We start from the raw sequence: 15,073 nt of genomic DNA on the forward strand, positions 1-15,073 counted from the left end.
GCGTAGGGTTGGCAAGCCACACTTTATTGATCAGCGGCTTGCGTAAGTATGCTACAGTACACACACACACACACACATGCACACATGTGAACAGCTCCAAATATTTTTTTTTTTGTTACAGCTAATAACAATAAAAATGTCATTTTGGAGTTGACACATAGGAAGGCCAAAACATAGTAAGGCCAGAGATTCTTGGGGCAGACTGTGCTACCTTCCAATGAAATCATTTTAAATATTTTATGGACAAAGTGCAAACTGCATGAGGACGTCCACTTGGACCTTTCTGGTTGTTGCAACAAAAAGACTGGAGGTGTCACAGAAACGCTGTCAGCTAACACTAACTTTGTTTTGATGCGCTAATGTGCAAACTTAGCTTGGAAAAAAAAAGATCTAAAAAAAAAAAAAAAAAAAATCCACATTTGTACTCTGGTCTAACAAGCTCACACAATAAGCCAAGAGGTGCAAAAGCTGATGGCCTGCTCCAGGCGAGCATAAGGATGAGAAAGATGAAGAGGAGGCTCAATTACGCAAGAGGAGGCTGTGGACATGGTGGAGCTGACGTTGTGTCAGGAGTACACGGTGGACCTGCTCCTGACCTCGAGGACATGGAACCATCACTCGGCCCACCACGCATGAACCTGCATTCTCTTCCTTGGCCTGAACCACACGCAGGCACATTCAAAGACATCAATTACATGCTTTTAAAAAAAAAATACTTTGACATCGTACATATTTTAAAGGTTATTAAATTTCTGCATGTCTGTTGAAGATGAGACAACAAGGACGACTGACCTTAACGAAGGAGGCGGAGGGAAAAGTGGCAAAGTCGGAAGACACCCTGGCGCCGGGCTGCTGCTTGACGACGTGTTCGGCCACCTCGCCCTGGCACCAAAGCGCAATCTAAGTGTGTGCTCATTTGTTTGCGTGTGCGCCCGTGCTCACCTTGAGCCTGTCGAGTGTGTCTCTCAGCGACTGCAAGCGAGCCGTCTGCTCCAGAAGCTGAGCGCTCGGTGTCACTGCAAGAAAAAATAAATCACTACGGCTTTTTTTTTTTTTAAATGACCATACTATATATAGTGCAGCTTTAAATAATAAATACCATGTAAATTTATTTATTTATTTATTTATTTATTTATTTATTTATTTATTTATTTATTTATAAATGACCATGTATTGTAAGGATTTAGGGAAACAGCAGCACGACTTGGACTTTGAACCACCGACTTTACTGGTCAGTCTGCTCTACCACCACAGCCACCATACTTTCTTACCAGGACATTTCCCAGTAATGTCGACCACTTTGACGTTAGCGCTCATCTGCAGCAGGGTCTCCAGCAGCTGGTCCGTCTTCCTGTAAAGGGCGCCGGAGAAAGGCGCAGGCCCGTCCCTGGATGGCAGCTTGGTGACCCGCAACGGTGGCAGCGCTGCCAGCTGGCTGCGCATTTTCTCCGCCTGCGGGGGGGGAGAGTTGAGGAGAGTAATGGCTTTTGGGGGCGACGCGGCTGCGGCTTACCTTCAACCAGTTGTTTTGGTTCTTCAACTGCTTGATGCAGAGCCTCTGAGCTTCCAGCTGATGCGTCAACAGCGGTGAGTCCACCACCTGGATGCCCGCGCCCGACAGGTTTGCTATGGGGCGTGACACACAGAATGAGAACAAAACATGTAAATACACTAGACGACAAAAAACGACGACAACAAAATACAAATCTAAGACAACATGACTATGATCAATAAAAAGCACAAACGGCTGAAAAACAGAAACGAATTAGCGTGCAAAGCGGAAGCAGATGGCATGCAAAAACACTTGCATGCCGCTTGCTACCTTTTTGCTCCTCTGCACATTTTGTAAGAGAGAGAGAGAGAGAGAGAGAGAGATTGGAACTGACATTTTTCAAAACACTCCTTGCTTTTTTGTGTAAAACACGTGATTTCTATAAAGGAAATGTTTTCAGTGTTTGTGCAACTGTGGAATGTTGCGTCCTCACCTTCAAGGCCAGGCGGGCCGCTGGCCCTCGGCCCGTCACCGGCTGTCTTGGCCTGTCCGCCGACACGTTGCTTGAGCTCGGCCTTCTCCGCCTCAAGCTGGTCAATGTCGGCCTGCAGGGCATCCATCGTCTCCTCAAAGTCCCTATGGACGGACGGACAGCGTGAGGCAGGTGCCGGGCTGCCAGCGCCAAGTCGACTCACTTCTCTTTCTTCTTGAGAAGGTTGTGAGCTTCATCCAGTCGGGTTTGGATTTTTTCCACACGCTCGTCTGCATCTTTGGACGAGCTGTCCAGCTTCTTCTCCAGCAGGCTCAGCCGCACGTTGGCCTCGCTCAGTTCTTCGCCCTGAAAAAGACCAAAGGTGTCAGGGACGCGCAATCAAACGCGTTTACTTTTCCTCAAGATTTCTTTTTCAACCAAATTTTCTTTTCTTTCAAAATGTCTATTCCAAACAAAACTAATTGCTGTCGTTTTCAGGAAGGAATATGTTGCAGTGAGTTAGACGACCGGAGAAGAGTGTGATTGTCTTGACAAGTAATCAATAAGTAGCCATGAGTCACCTTAATCTTGAGTGACTTCTTGAGCTCCTTGATGACCGTCTCTCTGTCCTCCAGCTTCATCCCCAAACCTTCCGCGTCCGTCATTTCCGCACGGAGAGCCGCCGCCCGCAGCTCGACAGGGGGCGGAGCCTAAAAAAAAAAAAAAACACCGGGCATCAGCGTCTCGTCTCAACGGAAGCATCCACAGGTGTCAAGTCACCTTGGGGTGAGGCCGCTCGGCGTCGTACTCTCCCTCTTGCATGGCAGTGGCCATCTTGTTCATGGTCGCTATGACAACGCAGCATGACTGACGCAGACACTCGTAGGGGTCGGCGCCCAGACGACCGTAAATCTGAGCAATGGCGATGACACGGCGGCATCAGCGCGCCAACTTGTAACGCATTTTGGGAAGAAGACCGCGGCTGACCTGCTCGGCGGCCTTGAAAGCCACGTCCTCCAGCTTGACGGCCGCCAGCCCCTCCTGCTCGCCCAGTGGCGACATCATCTGAGCGCCGGCCGCCGCCACCTCCTGCAGCAGCGCCACCGCCCATGTCAGCTGCTTGCGGCACTCGCGCAGCGTCTCTGACACCTGCACGCAAACGAAGAAGAACTATGGACACGTTTGGAGGTCCCAAAGCATTTGGCTGAGGGGCGGCGGCTGACCTGCTGACCAAAGGCGAGCGCCGACGGGATGCCGGGCGCGTCGGTGCCAGGCATGCGTCGTCGGATCTTTTTGCAGAACTGCTGCACGTCGCCACAGGACGTCTCCAGGTCCTTGAGCAGTACGGCCAGCTGGGTCTTCTCCTGGCCGGCGTGCAGGAAGGCCCGCAGGCGGCCTGCCTCCACCCACATACAGTCTAGCGCGCTCTGCGTGAACTGCACCACAGCGGCGTTAGCGGCGCTAGCCAACCAAGCATACTTTTTGAACTGTTTTGCTCTCACTCTGATGTGGTCGGCCAGCTGCATGGTGCAATCCTCGTCCAGCTCCGCCAGATGGATGCTGTACAGTTGCTGCGGAGACACGGTTACAAGACGACTTTGAAAACAAAGTCCAGATTTCATGACTGTATTGTTTGTCCCCCAACTTGTGTTTTTGGGTTGGCCTCAGAAAAAATGAACTTTCTTATTGAAGTAGCGGTTGACCTTGTTGAAGATTGGAAAAGGCCTTGTTTTGCTCACCTGGTAGTACTTGATGGCCTTGGTGAGCGCCTCCACGTTGACGGTCTCGTCCAGCTGGTCCTTGCTCAGCAGCTCGATGAGGAAGTCCAGCGAGCGCTCGTGGACGCTCATTTCCGGGTAAAGCGAGCCGATCTTCTTGTACACCTCCACGCTGCACTCGCACAGCGCTCTGAACAGAATCCGGAGCTCATTTTGAGGACATGTCGAACCACCAGGAAGACACCTGCGACGTACTGCTCATATTTGTGGAGAGTGGCCTGCAGGAGGCTCAGCGAGTAAACCAGACCGCCGGCGAAGCTCAGCCGCTCGCCAGCTGAGCCGCGCAGTCCCGTTCGCTCGGCACTGTTCTCCTTCAGGTCGAACTTCTCTTGTGCTTGTTTGCTGATCAGCTCTGCCTACACACACACACACACACACACACACACACACACACACAAACACACACACACACACACACAATGTTGAGCGCCACAAATGTAGCTAGAGCAGACAAGGAATCTGATTTGAGGGACCTTGCAGACGAGTCTGGGGATGAGCAGCAGCACTAGGATGCAGTCATGGTCGCCTCCGTGGCGCAGGAAGGACTCTGGCATGAACGCGGTGAGCAGGGCAACATGCCTGTTGGCCTGCGCCACCTCCATCTTCCTCAGTTCCATCTCCACGGCCTGCAGACACGCCACAACTTCAAATGGGTCGTATTCTCAGTCTAATTGTGTTTTCTTATTGGCCGCGTGTCGGCGACCTTGGCGTGGGCCTTTGTCTCAGCAAACTTGATCTTGAAGTCAAACATCTCGGCGGGCGGCTGCTGCTGGAGCTCGGCCGAAGCTTCCTGCTGGCTGGTCAGCTCTCGGTTGACTTCCTGTGGGCGCCCGCCAGAAGGACCAATCAGGAATCGGCAGCGGTGGCGGAGACAAAGTCTGAAATTGGCACGACCTGCAGGTGAGCAGTGAGCTGGCGGTACTTGCTGATGGTCTGCTGGTAGTCGGCCACCGTCTCCTGTGCAGCCTCCACTCGCTTGTCGGCCTCTCGCACGCGGGTCCCGCTCAGGTCCAGCATCTCCCGCAGCTCTAGCTCCGTCTCGCGGGCGTTCTCCTGCAGCTCGTCGTTCATCTCGTTGATGGCCTCCTGCGGAAGAAAAAAATATTCAAGCCACAACAAATCCAAACAGGAGGCCTCTTCAGATGTGGAAAACCACAAGCACGCACCAGGTCGCTGACGGTCTCCCTCAGCTCCCGCACTTTCTCCTCCAGATCCAAGTTCCTCTCCGTCAGGGTCTCCACCATCTCCTCCGCTCCCAAAGCTGCATCCACCTGATTTTCATCAACATGATCAATTGTATGAGTTGAATACTGCATTCTTATCATAATAACGCAAAAGTGCTCCTCTTATATATATATCCATCCATCCATTTTCTGAACCGCTTAGTCCCCACGGGGGTCGCGGGCGTGCTGGAGCCTATCCCAGCCGTCATCGGGCAGTAGGCGGGGGACACCCTGAACTGGTTGCCAGCCAATCGCAGGGCACACAGAGACAGACAACCAATCGCACTCACACTCACACCTAGGGACAATTTGGAGTCTTCAATCGGCCTACCAAGCATGTTTTTGGAATGTGGGAGGAAACCGGAGTGCCCGGAGAAAACCCACGCGGGCCCGGGGAGAACATGCAAACTCCACACAGGGAGGGCCGGAGGTGGAATCGAACCCGCACCCTCCTAACTGTGAGGCGGACGAGCTACCCAGTGCGCCACCGAGCCGCCTTATATATATATTTTTTTTAAATATTTTTTATATTTTTGATAATTTATTTCCCTCATGAAACAACCAAGAGTGTTTGCCTGCTCTTTGAGCTCGTCGACGGTCTTCTCAGCCGCCGCCATTTCTTCTTGCAGCTTCTCCTTGTGGGCCCTCAAAGCGTCCAGCTCCACGTTCTTCTTCTCCATTTGCTTCTGCAGTTTGACGTGCTCCTGCTTCTCCGACGCAGACAGATCTCGCATCCTGACATCCAGAAGAAACTAGTAAGTCATGAGTTACTAGTACAAGTTGTGAGCAGGAAGCCCCTTCTATGTACCTGACCAGAGCTTCCTTCAATCTGCCGTTTTGCTCCTCCAGCTGTTTGACGTGATAACTGGACGCAGCGCCATCCGAACCTGGCAGCGACCCAAACAAGACCTCGTTGACAACTCTGTTTCATTTTGTCGCCACATGTGAGGAGAAAGGTGGCGTCCGGACCTTTCTCCTCGATCTCATGCTTGAGGATCTCCAGGTCCATGGTGAGCTCGTCCACCTTCTCCTTCATGGAGTCCACCTCTAGCTGCAAGGACTCGGCGCGCTCCTCGGCCATCTCCTTGTCCAGCGTGGCCATCTCGATGGCGTCGGCCGTGTCTGACATTTCCTCCATGTAGCGCTCCTTGGCTTCCAGGGCTTCCTTGGCCTCCTGCCGACAGACGTGTCACGTCACACCGCGCCACATCACACACGAGCGTCCCGCCGGACCTTCCCCGTACCCGCTTGGCCTCCTTGAGTTGCTTCTGCAACTCAGCCTGCTGCTCCTGCATCTTGCTCCTCCACTCCTGCAGCTGCTCCAGCTGGATTTTGTGCTTCTCCAGCTCCTTCAGCTTGGCCTTATCCTCAGTGCGCTTTAGTTTCAGCGTCTCCAGCTTCTCCTCCAGGTCCTTCACTTGAGCGTGCAAGGCCTCCTCCTCCTAAAACAGGTGTGACCGTACGAGAGATGCCATACATGAGAAGGAATCCAGATTCTGTTTTGAAAATTTGAACACAAACAGCAGTCGTGTTATTCACGTGCAAAACATGACACGTGTTAAGACAACGACACCACCGGCGCCGCATCGAAGCAAGCTAAGTTCGCCGAATCCTCGACGAAATGTGTATTTTTAGAAGTGGCACCTCAGCCGGGCTGTTAAAAGAGACAAACACTTTTTGGTGCGAGCGTCACGCACCTGCGTTGCCATGGCGATTTCCTCCTGAGGTGAGGGTGAAATATCAATGAAGTACAATATCGGCACTTTGGTAGCGCAACACGAATCCTAAGTGGCGACTCAGGTCGGTTCAGAACGTCTCATACGGACCTTGCTGGGTACGGGCGGCAGCGGGTTCCCCGGCGAGTGCAGCGTGGGGATGACCGGGGCGGCCAGCGGCGTCTGCGCCGGCGTGCTGGCCTCACTGCTGCTCATCTCACCGGTCGAGCCCGATGCCGAGCCCGACGCCGGAGCCTTGCCGCCGGAGCCTGCGGGACGGCTTGCCTGATAGAGAAAAAACATGTCAAAGTTTTCCTTCCCAGAAAAGCAGTCAAGTGTGTTTGGATGATGTCCAAGTTGGGAGAAAAAGAGGAAGCCCTGAGGAGCTGTACAAGGGCTCACCTTGGTCCGTCTCGCCGTGGTCTGAGGACCAGGAAGATGCAGGAGGAGGAGGAGGTGGAAGAGGAGGGCAGGCAAGGAAACAAACGGGCGGGTTTAGTCATTGAAGGTACGAATGGAAACAGGAGGAAGGCTCAGCGTAAGGACGAGCGAGTCAAACAACACGACGCGTGTGGTACCCAGCACCGAGACAACCGGACCTGAAACGCAACACAATACAAGCCAAGCGTATTTGCTACTCTCATGCAGCGCCGACCCGCCGAGCTGGAGCATCTGAAAGGCCGGCGTAGCGTGACTGGCAGCGCCGGCGCCACCAGCGAGCTAAATGGCCACATTGTGCGGTCCAGTCGGACGGGAACATGACACATGCGCGACAGGTGCACATGCAGGTTAATTGCACCTTCTGCAACAAGACGCAATATGCCGTAGGCAAAGACAGGTAAATTTGTTCCGAATTTTACAAAGCTGGATCCTTTTCTGCAGCACAAGCGATGATGAGAGAACTTGTGTCGTAAATCGGCGCCGGTCGAATCAAATTGAATTCAATTCTACTGAGTTGGCCCAAGCCAACTGCTGCTCAAGATCAAGCAGGAAGAAGATGAAAAGAGCTTTTTATGCTTCTCTTTTGTTTCTGACAAATCTGTGAATGCACAAAACTTTCCAACATCTCGCCATCTCGCGCCGCCTGTCACGTTGGATGCTTTATTAGATTACAGTGAGACCATTCAGCGGAATTTAGCCCGACCTAACGGCGCTGCCAAATAAGAGCTGACAGCCTCTTAAACCCGAACGTTGTACCACACATTCTCGACTGACCTAACTGCAGAAAAAAAAGTAAGCATGACAAACCGGGAAAAAAAGGGGCGATAGCAGAAAACTAGAAATTGCAGATGAACGGCGCGCGAGCGTCAAGGCGGCGGTCGGTACCTTTCGAGGAGCCGCCGTCTGCCTCATCATATTTGCAAGAGAGGAGGACACACAGACAAATAGATTGACAGACAAACAGACAAAGACGAGGCGTTCAGGACAGACAAACAGAAAAAGGCGGGCGGGCAGGCGGGTCGTCGAGCTGCAGCGGTGCAAATTGCAACGGCGGTGTTTCCTTCAGTCTCCCTTCCTCGTCCCCGTCCTCCGCTAATCTCAGCGCCTCAGCAGCGTTCTCACGTCTCGCCGCCTCGCCCGCGTTAACCTTCCTCCCGCCCCCCCCTCTGACAAGCCCTCTCATCCAATGTCCTGCTCCCGCATGACATCACCGCGCAGCCTCAGCCCTCCCCTCCATTTCACCCACTCATCGCCACGGCGACCACAGGGGTGAGACAGTGCTCTGTTAACCGCTCCGGGTGGGACGATGATGCAAAGAGACAATGTTTGAGAAGAGAAAAAAAAAAAAGCAACAGGGAGGATGGAGCGGCAAAATGAGCCGGGACTTCACAGATGCGTCTCCTAGCAACGCCAGGGCACCCTTTAACAGCTGCAGCCACAAGTAAGCTTCCATGTAATAAAAAGGGCTTAGTACTAGTGTTTTTATTCAAAACAAAAAAAACAAAATATGTTTACATTATTTGCACCGTCTCTTTCAAATAAATAAAAAAAACACCCAAAGAAAACCTGTTTTGACACAGGTGTCAAATTTCAAGGCCCAGCGGGCCAGAGCCGACCCGACAATTCTTCCTTGACAGTTCAAAAGTGTCTATCAAATGATAAAAATGATGAGAAGCAGCTAAATATTTGTATGCGTCTCAGGTTTCCCTTTCAGAGCATATTTCAAAGGCGCATAAAGCAATTGTGTGGTGGACGCATTTGGGTGCTGGTCGCTTTGCATGCGGGCGAGACCAAGTCGTTTTGATGATTTCCTGTCATCCACACTGTGACTTGCCCTGCGAGGGAAACTTGATACGGCTGACTGCGGCATTCTTTGGTCTTGCTTACTTTCCCTTCCACTATTATTATACTGTAAAATTATTTTCATAGCATATCGTCTGCTCTACGTATGACACGAGAAGCTGAGGCCAAACTGAAAAAAATAAACAACAAATAAAAACAGAGCAAACAACCAAGCTGACAAAAAAGGCAGGCCAGAGCCGAGAGCATGGTCACGTGACAGGAAGAGTGCTGCCTCTTCCCGTCATTGCAGATGATAGCGTGGCGAGCGGGCGTTTTCTGTGCTACGGTTGTCACGGTTAAGACGGTGTCGCGAGGCGAGGGAAACATGCCGCACCTTTCTGGCCTTGATTCCTCGCTGCGTGAAGGAAGGAAGGAAGGAAGGAAGGAAGGAAGGAAGGAAGGAAGGAAGGAAGGAAGGAAGGAAGGAAGGAAGGAAGGAAGGAAGGAAGGAAGGAAGGAAGGATGAGGGGTTAATGGGAGGAAATGGGTGAGGGGGCAAGCTTGACGTCTGAATCTGGCACACACAAACGCCTCGCTGCCAGCTAACATGTCATCAAATGCACATTTGAAAAAAAAAAAATCTGGTGGATTGACATAAAAAATATCGACATTGGTTGCGCACACTGAGCAATCCAAAAAATATATCTAAACATTCAGGCAACCAATGCCAACAGACTCCCGAGTGCAGAATTAGGGAGACATATCATGCAAAATCCACTTTTTCTCTCCAGGTGCTACAGAGATACTTTCGTAATCTGTCTGGGGATATGTTTTTACTCTGTTCAATTTGATCAATTTTCTATTATGTATTTTTGCCTATTACGTCACAGTCTTTGGGGTGGCACTACCAAACAAGGTCATGGGTGCGGCCAAACGCTTTCACAAATCTGCCATCTTTATTACTTATTTGTAGTTCAAACTCAAGGATGCCGAAGGTACAAGTGGAGATATCAAATTGTTCCGTTGTTGGATGCATTAATCCACACAACTCATCATTACACCATACCCCAGCATCAGAACCTCAAAGAATTGCCTGGTTAAATTAAATTTTTTAGGAAGAAGTTCCCACATCTGTCCTGCTTGTTCAAGGACGAGTGTTTCAGAAATCTCTTTTCAGTATCGAGAAGGATTTGCAGAAATACTTCGTTTAATCAGTTCGTTCAATCTGTGGAAACGACGGACACAGCAATGCGGTAAGCTTCAGATGACATAAAAATCACAAACTGTATTTCACTTTCATATTATTGCCCTCGTTTTCATAGGGCTAGCATTGGTCTTTCTGCTGATTTTAGTGCTGTGCGCTCTACGTTTTCTTTTCTTGTAGATGTATTTTGAGTAGTTGTAGATGAATTGCATCGAAAGTGCTGTTTTAATGAGTATTTGTAGATGAATTGCATCGAAAGTGCTGTTTTAATGAGTAGTTGTCGATGAATTGCATCAAAAGTGCTGTTTTATTCTCGGGGAACACAATAATATGTTAAATGCATTTCTTAGCTTGTCGCTAATGCCAGCGCTAGCATCAGCTTACTAATAGCTTCCTTGCTTGACTGCAGTGCTTGTTCACAAGACGTGTTAATAAAAAATGTGAGGGGATTTTTTTTTTGTCACGTGTTATGTATGTATGGGCAAGTCTTCTGCTGTTCACATTTTTAATTGATCAAAAAGTGTGCGGCGCAAGTACAGTCTACCTCCGCTAATAAACTACAAATATGTCCGACCGCAAAGGTGTGAAGTACCTCATTTGCATTTAAAGAGACTGCACCAAAACGGCCCGGGGCCTGTGATGCTATGATGACGAGAAATTCTGACAAAAGCTGTTCCACTTTCACTCGATAGACCACAACTGAGTAACTGAGTAAAATGTAAAAAGGAAGTTTTTATAAGCATGCTATGGCGATTTTAAATTAATTTTATGATTGCATTGACTCCTGGGATTTTCTCACGAACGCTGGTGTCTTCTACTTATTGAGCATTAAAAAAACATGCATGCACAAAAAAAGCACAATTTTTGTAATGATTATTCATGTCTTTTTGTTGAATGCAAACATGCGCATCATTGTGAGGGAAAATAACAAGAAATGTAGACCGGTAAGAGATGAAATGTCTCCCTCTGCTGGCGGGATAAGGCTTCATTCCCAAATGACAATGTACCGTCATTTGAAAATGAGTCAGCCAAATAAAACTTTGTTTAAATAGAATGTTTGACCAAAGTGAGGCCAGCCCTCACACTGCAGCAAAATATTTCATGGAACAACACCGTAGAAGCGACACAAAGAAAAGTCGTAAGGCCGGATGATGTTGGACATGCGAGCATCCAGTGATGATAAGGGGCGTCTTTTTTTTCGGGCTTTTTGTTGCATGTCTGTATACATCCAGATGACTCACCAGTTTGGTGGACTTGGACGTGTCCAGGATGTCTACGGGCATAGAAAGAGAAACAGGGATGTTAAAGATCCGTCTACAAATAAAAAAGCTGTAAAAGATTTAGAGCGGGCGGGCCGTTGTGTCGTAAAACAGGAGCTCAAGATGGCTGCCAGAATGAAAGAGCCAAATGTTACCTCGCTTGGGCACCTTGGTGGCGCCGGGCTCGGGCGTTTCTGGGGACGTGGTGTCGGCGCCGTCGTCAACTAGTTGGATCTGAAACAAAAAAGGGAACCCATCAATAACTTCAGCAGGGTAGCTTTTTACACATATTGTCATGCTGACAGAAGAACATGGAGTTGTCAATATTTTGGGGATTAAGGTTTATTCGTGGATACCATCCACAAGACAGACTTGTACCTGTGACTGTCTGACAAAAATGCCGTGGCCGTCCTGGCAGGTGAAGTAGCGCTTGCCCTGCACGGTGCCGTCGTTCTTGCCCTTGGCCTCGTCCAGGATGACGCCCACCCACTTGCCCGAGGCAAAGAGGGTCGCGCCCATGTAGGCCACCGTGCCGCGCTGACCCTTGCCGATTACCTCCACCAGGGAGCCCACCTTGGGGGGCCTCCCTCCGCCGCCGCCGTCCGAGCTCATCCTGGCCGTCTGTAGAAAGATCAGTCAAAAAGTTCAACCCTTAAATGTGTTTTGTGCTTTGGAAGGGAGGCTAAGCGTCATTCTGAGCTACTTTTACAAAAATATTTTTTGTGACTACTGTTAAGCGCAACATCCACCACATCCGTGTTGAGAAACTACTGTCGCTAAACTTCAGCGATGCGGTTAAATCCACCTTACAAGAAAAAAAAACAAAAAACATACACAACGCATAAGGAAGGTTTTGTTGGGTGCCAATCCCCGAGGGAATGTTAATGAAGATAAAACCACGGCAGCTAGTGGATGGCCGAGCATGAGCCCTTAGACAGACATGAGTGCAGGAAGGATAACAAATATAATGGAAGGAAGAAAAGAAAAAGGTAAAACAGCAAGTCTGAAGTGAAAAAAAATAGGTAAACAAAGAAATATGTGAGGACGCATAAAACGCGGGATGAAGGAACAAGGGAGAGAAGGCAGGTAGGAAAGAAATGATGCTCAAATAAATTAGGTGTGATGAGTTGGAAGAAAGGCGGAACTGAAGACAGGACCGAAGAAAGGAACAAGGGAAGAAAGTAGGTCAGGAAGGAAAGAGTAAAAGTTGCTTTGTGAGCGGCCCACGTTAACCACACGCTGGAGGCAGCTAACGCACACCGGCCGACGAGGCTCACTGAATTATTGAGCGTCATTCGATTCTGTGACCACTGCAAAACATATACAGGTCAACAAATATGAAAAAAAGGGACTTGCCTAAAATTGTTTTGGAAGCTGTTTTACTTCAAATTAGAGATGCTTCTTTTAAAAAATGTTTTAGGGCGATTCCAATACGAGTTCTCACTTCTTGAGTAGTTGGCGACACTGATACCAAGTACCAATACCATTAGTAGTTTCGATACATGAAATTCCCTCCCAAAAAAAATTAAAAAAATGTCACTATAATTTTACTCTTTTAAAATTACACTTAATAGCAAGTTTATATGCTATAAATAAATTATTTTTAGTTACTGATAAAGAACGCTATGCCATGCTAAGCTAAAATGGGCTGTTAGAGATTATTATGGACGCTCCAAACAACCTTAAAGACGCCATAGGTAATATAAGAAGTGTGACCAGTGACATCGTCACTCAGTGACGTAACCTGCCGCTGACCAACAGGAAGTCCTCAAGGCCCCTTAACAAAATAAAACACACCTGACGTACAAACTGTCCTGAGCACCTGAGTTCTTATCGAAACCAAGAGTGGGCACTGCCGTAGAAATTGTCATGCACTCACCCGGCTGGACGTGGTCCTCTTGAATTGTGACATGTTCCCAAGTCGTCCAGCCCCTCCCAAACACAATAACGCTACGATTCAGCTTGCAAGCCACAATCACTTGCTTTCACTTGACGGCTCTGATGTATAAATGCACAGGCTGGAAGCAGACTGAGGACATCAGTGTGTGTGTGTGTGTGAGAGGGGGGCGGTCAGGTCCACAAAAAGGTGCTGGGTCCTAAAGACAACCGTTTCACATCAGTATCGCAGTGCTTGTACAAGCGTTTGTAGGCAGGGGGTGAGTTTTGTAAATGATTGTGCACAAATTTTGGCTCATACGGTGGAAGTGATTTTGATTGGAAAGTACAAGTCTTCAAGACTTCTGAATTGGTGAATTACCACCTGGTAAAAAAAGGTAAAAAAAAGATAAAGACCAAATGATTGCCACACACACATCTGGGTGTGGTGAAATTTGTCTCTGAATTTAACCCATACCCGAAGGGAGCAGTGAGCAACAGCAGTGCCGCGCCTGAGAATCATTTGGTGATCTAACCCCCCAATTCCAACCCTTAATGCTGAGTGCCAAGCAGGGTGGGTCCCATTTTTATAGTCTTTGGTATGACCCAACCGGGGTTTGAACCATAACCTTCCAGTCTCAGGGCGGACACTCTACCACTAGGTCACTGAGCTGGGCAGGCACATTTGAAACGACCATGTTGGCAGCAACAACCAACAATTGTACTTGCAGTCGATAAGATGTCAGCAAATGGATGTTCAGTTCGGTAGCGCGGCTTGATTCAGTCCGAGGACAAAAGGCCGACGTGATGCGCATCAAACGGTAAACAAAAGCCGGGATTAACTTGTACTGCATGCTCTGCTTTTTTTTTTTAATTCCTTTTGTCCAATGGGTGCGAGGCCCAGTTTCCAGGAAGCGCAAAATTTGTCCTCACAGGCAGCTGAGTCACGGCTTGATCAATTTTGCACTATCATGGGCTGATGCCAAGGACTGTCAGCACCCTTCAAAACAGGCTCATTCAGTGTGAGGAAAAATAAGTGTGGAAAGTGTGCTTTTGTTTTTTTTAATTATTGGGTATTTTAACAGAAATATGCCACACTGATCTGGTGAGTGATTTAAATTTGATGCAAATGCAAAATATATCTTCTTTGGTGACGTGATTCATGCTTCGTTCATCATGCGACGTCTAAATGTGATATTTGGCGCCATCTTGTGATTGTAACTTGCACATAAAATCTTTAAATAGGGATACACTTGTCACGTAAGGCAATTCAAGAGTCGTTTCGTGACTTGACAACACATTTTGTGCTACGACAATGTAATGATGATGATTCGGTATTTTTAGAGATTAATAAAACCAGCATCGCTCGTCAAATCTAATCTACGTTTTTGTCAAAACTAACATTAGTGGTGCTAATGCGACAGAATCGAGCAACTCGGGGTTTATGTGTACTATTTGTCTGGTATTTAAATTCATCGGACGGGTGTTTTGGGATGGGCGGCGGTCCAGCCGGGGACACTCCCTCGGCTAACCAGTTAGCCTCCGTTAGCTTGCCCCTGCAAACCACTCACGACAGACAAACGTAACGAACCCAAAGAGCTCGTGGCGCATCTTACGAGGCCAAATAGTCCTTCGCACAAGGAGCGAAGTGTCGCAGCGTACCTGCTTTTATCCGAAAATGTCACTAGTTGTTCGGCTCGGGCCACTGGCGTTCATCCATCCGCAGAGGAGACCAGCTGGTTGAGGTGTCTTCGCTGCTGCCTGCCTGACTGACCGCAGCCGCCTGCCACTGACAGGCTCACACTCGCTTCCATGCATAACCTCAAATTTTT

At 48.9% G+C, this 15,073-nt stretch overlaps 1 protein-coding gene across 9 annotated transcripts; it reads right to left on the minus strand.

Annotated features, from left to right (window-relative positions):
- Positions 1 to 3: 3 nt before the first annotated feature.
- LOC125980479 (dynactin subunit 1) lies at positions 4 to 15,051 on the minus strand. Of its 9 annotated transcripts, none has more exons than XM_049739662.1 (31): positions 14,904 to 15,051; positions 11,745 to 11,987; positions 11,522 to 11,600; positions 11,349 to 11,380; positions 9,298 to 9,318; positions 8,007 to 8,024; positions 7,083 to 7,103; positions 6,792 to 6,965; positions 6,663 to 6,686; positions 6,210 to 6,407; positions 5,935 to 6,139; positions 5,774 to 5,852; positions 5,541 to 5,700; positions 4,909 to 5,013; positions 4,637 to 4,828; positions 4,446 to 4,562; positions 4,216 to 4,368; positions 3,938 to 4,098; positions 3,704 to 3,872; positions 3,467 to 3,535; positions 3,188 to 3,400; positions 2,952 to 3,113; positions 2,745 to 2,876; positions 2,546 to 2,674; positions 2,188 to 2,330; positions 1,986 to 2,128; positions 1,514 to 1,626; positions 1,272 to 1,452; positions 943 to 1,016; positions 793 to 882; positions 4 to 657 (listed from the first exon to the last, which is right to left on the minus strand). In XM_049739662.1, exons 2-31 carry the CDS (start codon positions 11,976 to 11,978, stop codon positions 520 to 522), a joined length of 3,729 nt encoding a protein of 1,242 aa, XP_049595619.1. In that variant the 5' UTR covers positions 11,979 to 11,987; positions 14,904 to 15,051; the 3' UTR covers positions 4 to 519. The 9 variants fall into 9 exon arrangements, with proteins under 9 accessions (XP_049595619.1, XP_049595612.1, XP_049595614.1 ...); XM_049739655.2 differs by lacking the exon at positions 14,904 to 15,051 and adding an exon at positions 13,246 to 13,427; XM_049739657.2 differs by lacking the exons at positions 9,298 to 9,318; positions 14,904 to 15,051 and adding an exon at positions 13,246 to 13,426.
- Between the last annotated feature and the right edge of the window lie 22 nt (positions 15,052 to 15,073).

The sequence above is a fragment of the Syngnathus scovelli genome, chromosome 14 (genome assembly GCF_024217435.2).
Source record: "Syngnathus scovelli strain Florida chromosome 14, RoL_Ssco_1.2, whole genome shotgun sequence".
Taxonomy (NCBI): domain Eukaryota; kingdom Metazoa; phylum Chordata; class Actinopteri; order Syngnathiformes; family Syngnathidae; genus Syngnathus; species Syngnathus scovelli.

What these genes read in the sequence shown, in the direction of transcription:
- LOC125980479 (XM_049739655.2), bottom strand. Translation starts at nt 13,278, where the DNA reads ATGTCACAATTCAAGAGGACCACGTCCAGCCGG. An exon ending in CACCAAGGTGCCCAAGCGAG is followed by an intron (nt 11,381 to 11,521) that starts GTAACATTTGGC and finishes CTATGCCCGTAG; the next exon opens with ACATCCTGGACACGTCCAAG. An exon ending in CTTCTCAAGAAGAAAGAGAA is followed by an intron (nt 2,129 to 2,187) that starts GTGAGTCGACTT and finishes GTCCGTCCATAG; the next exon opens with GGACTTTGAGGAGACGATGG.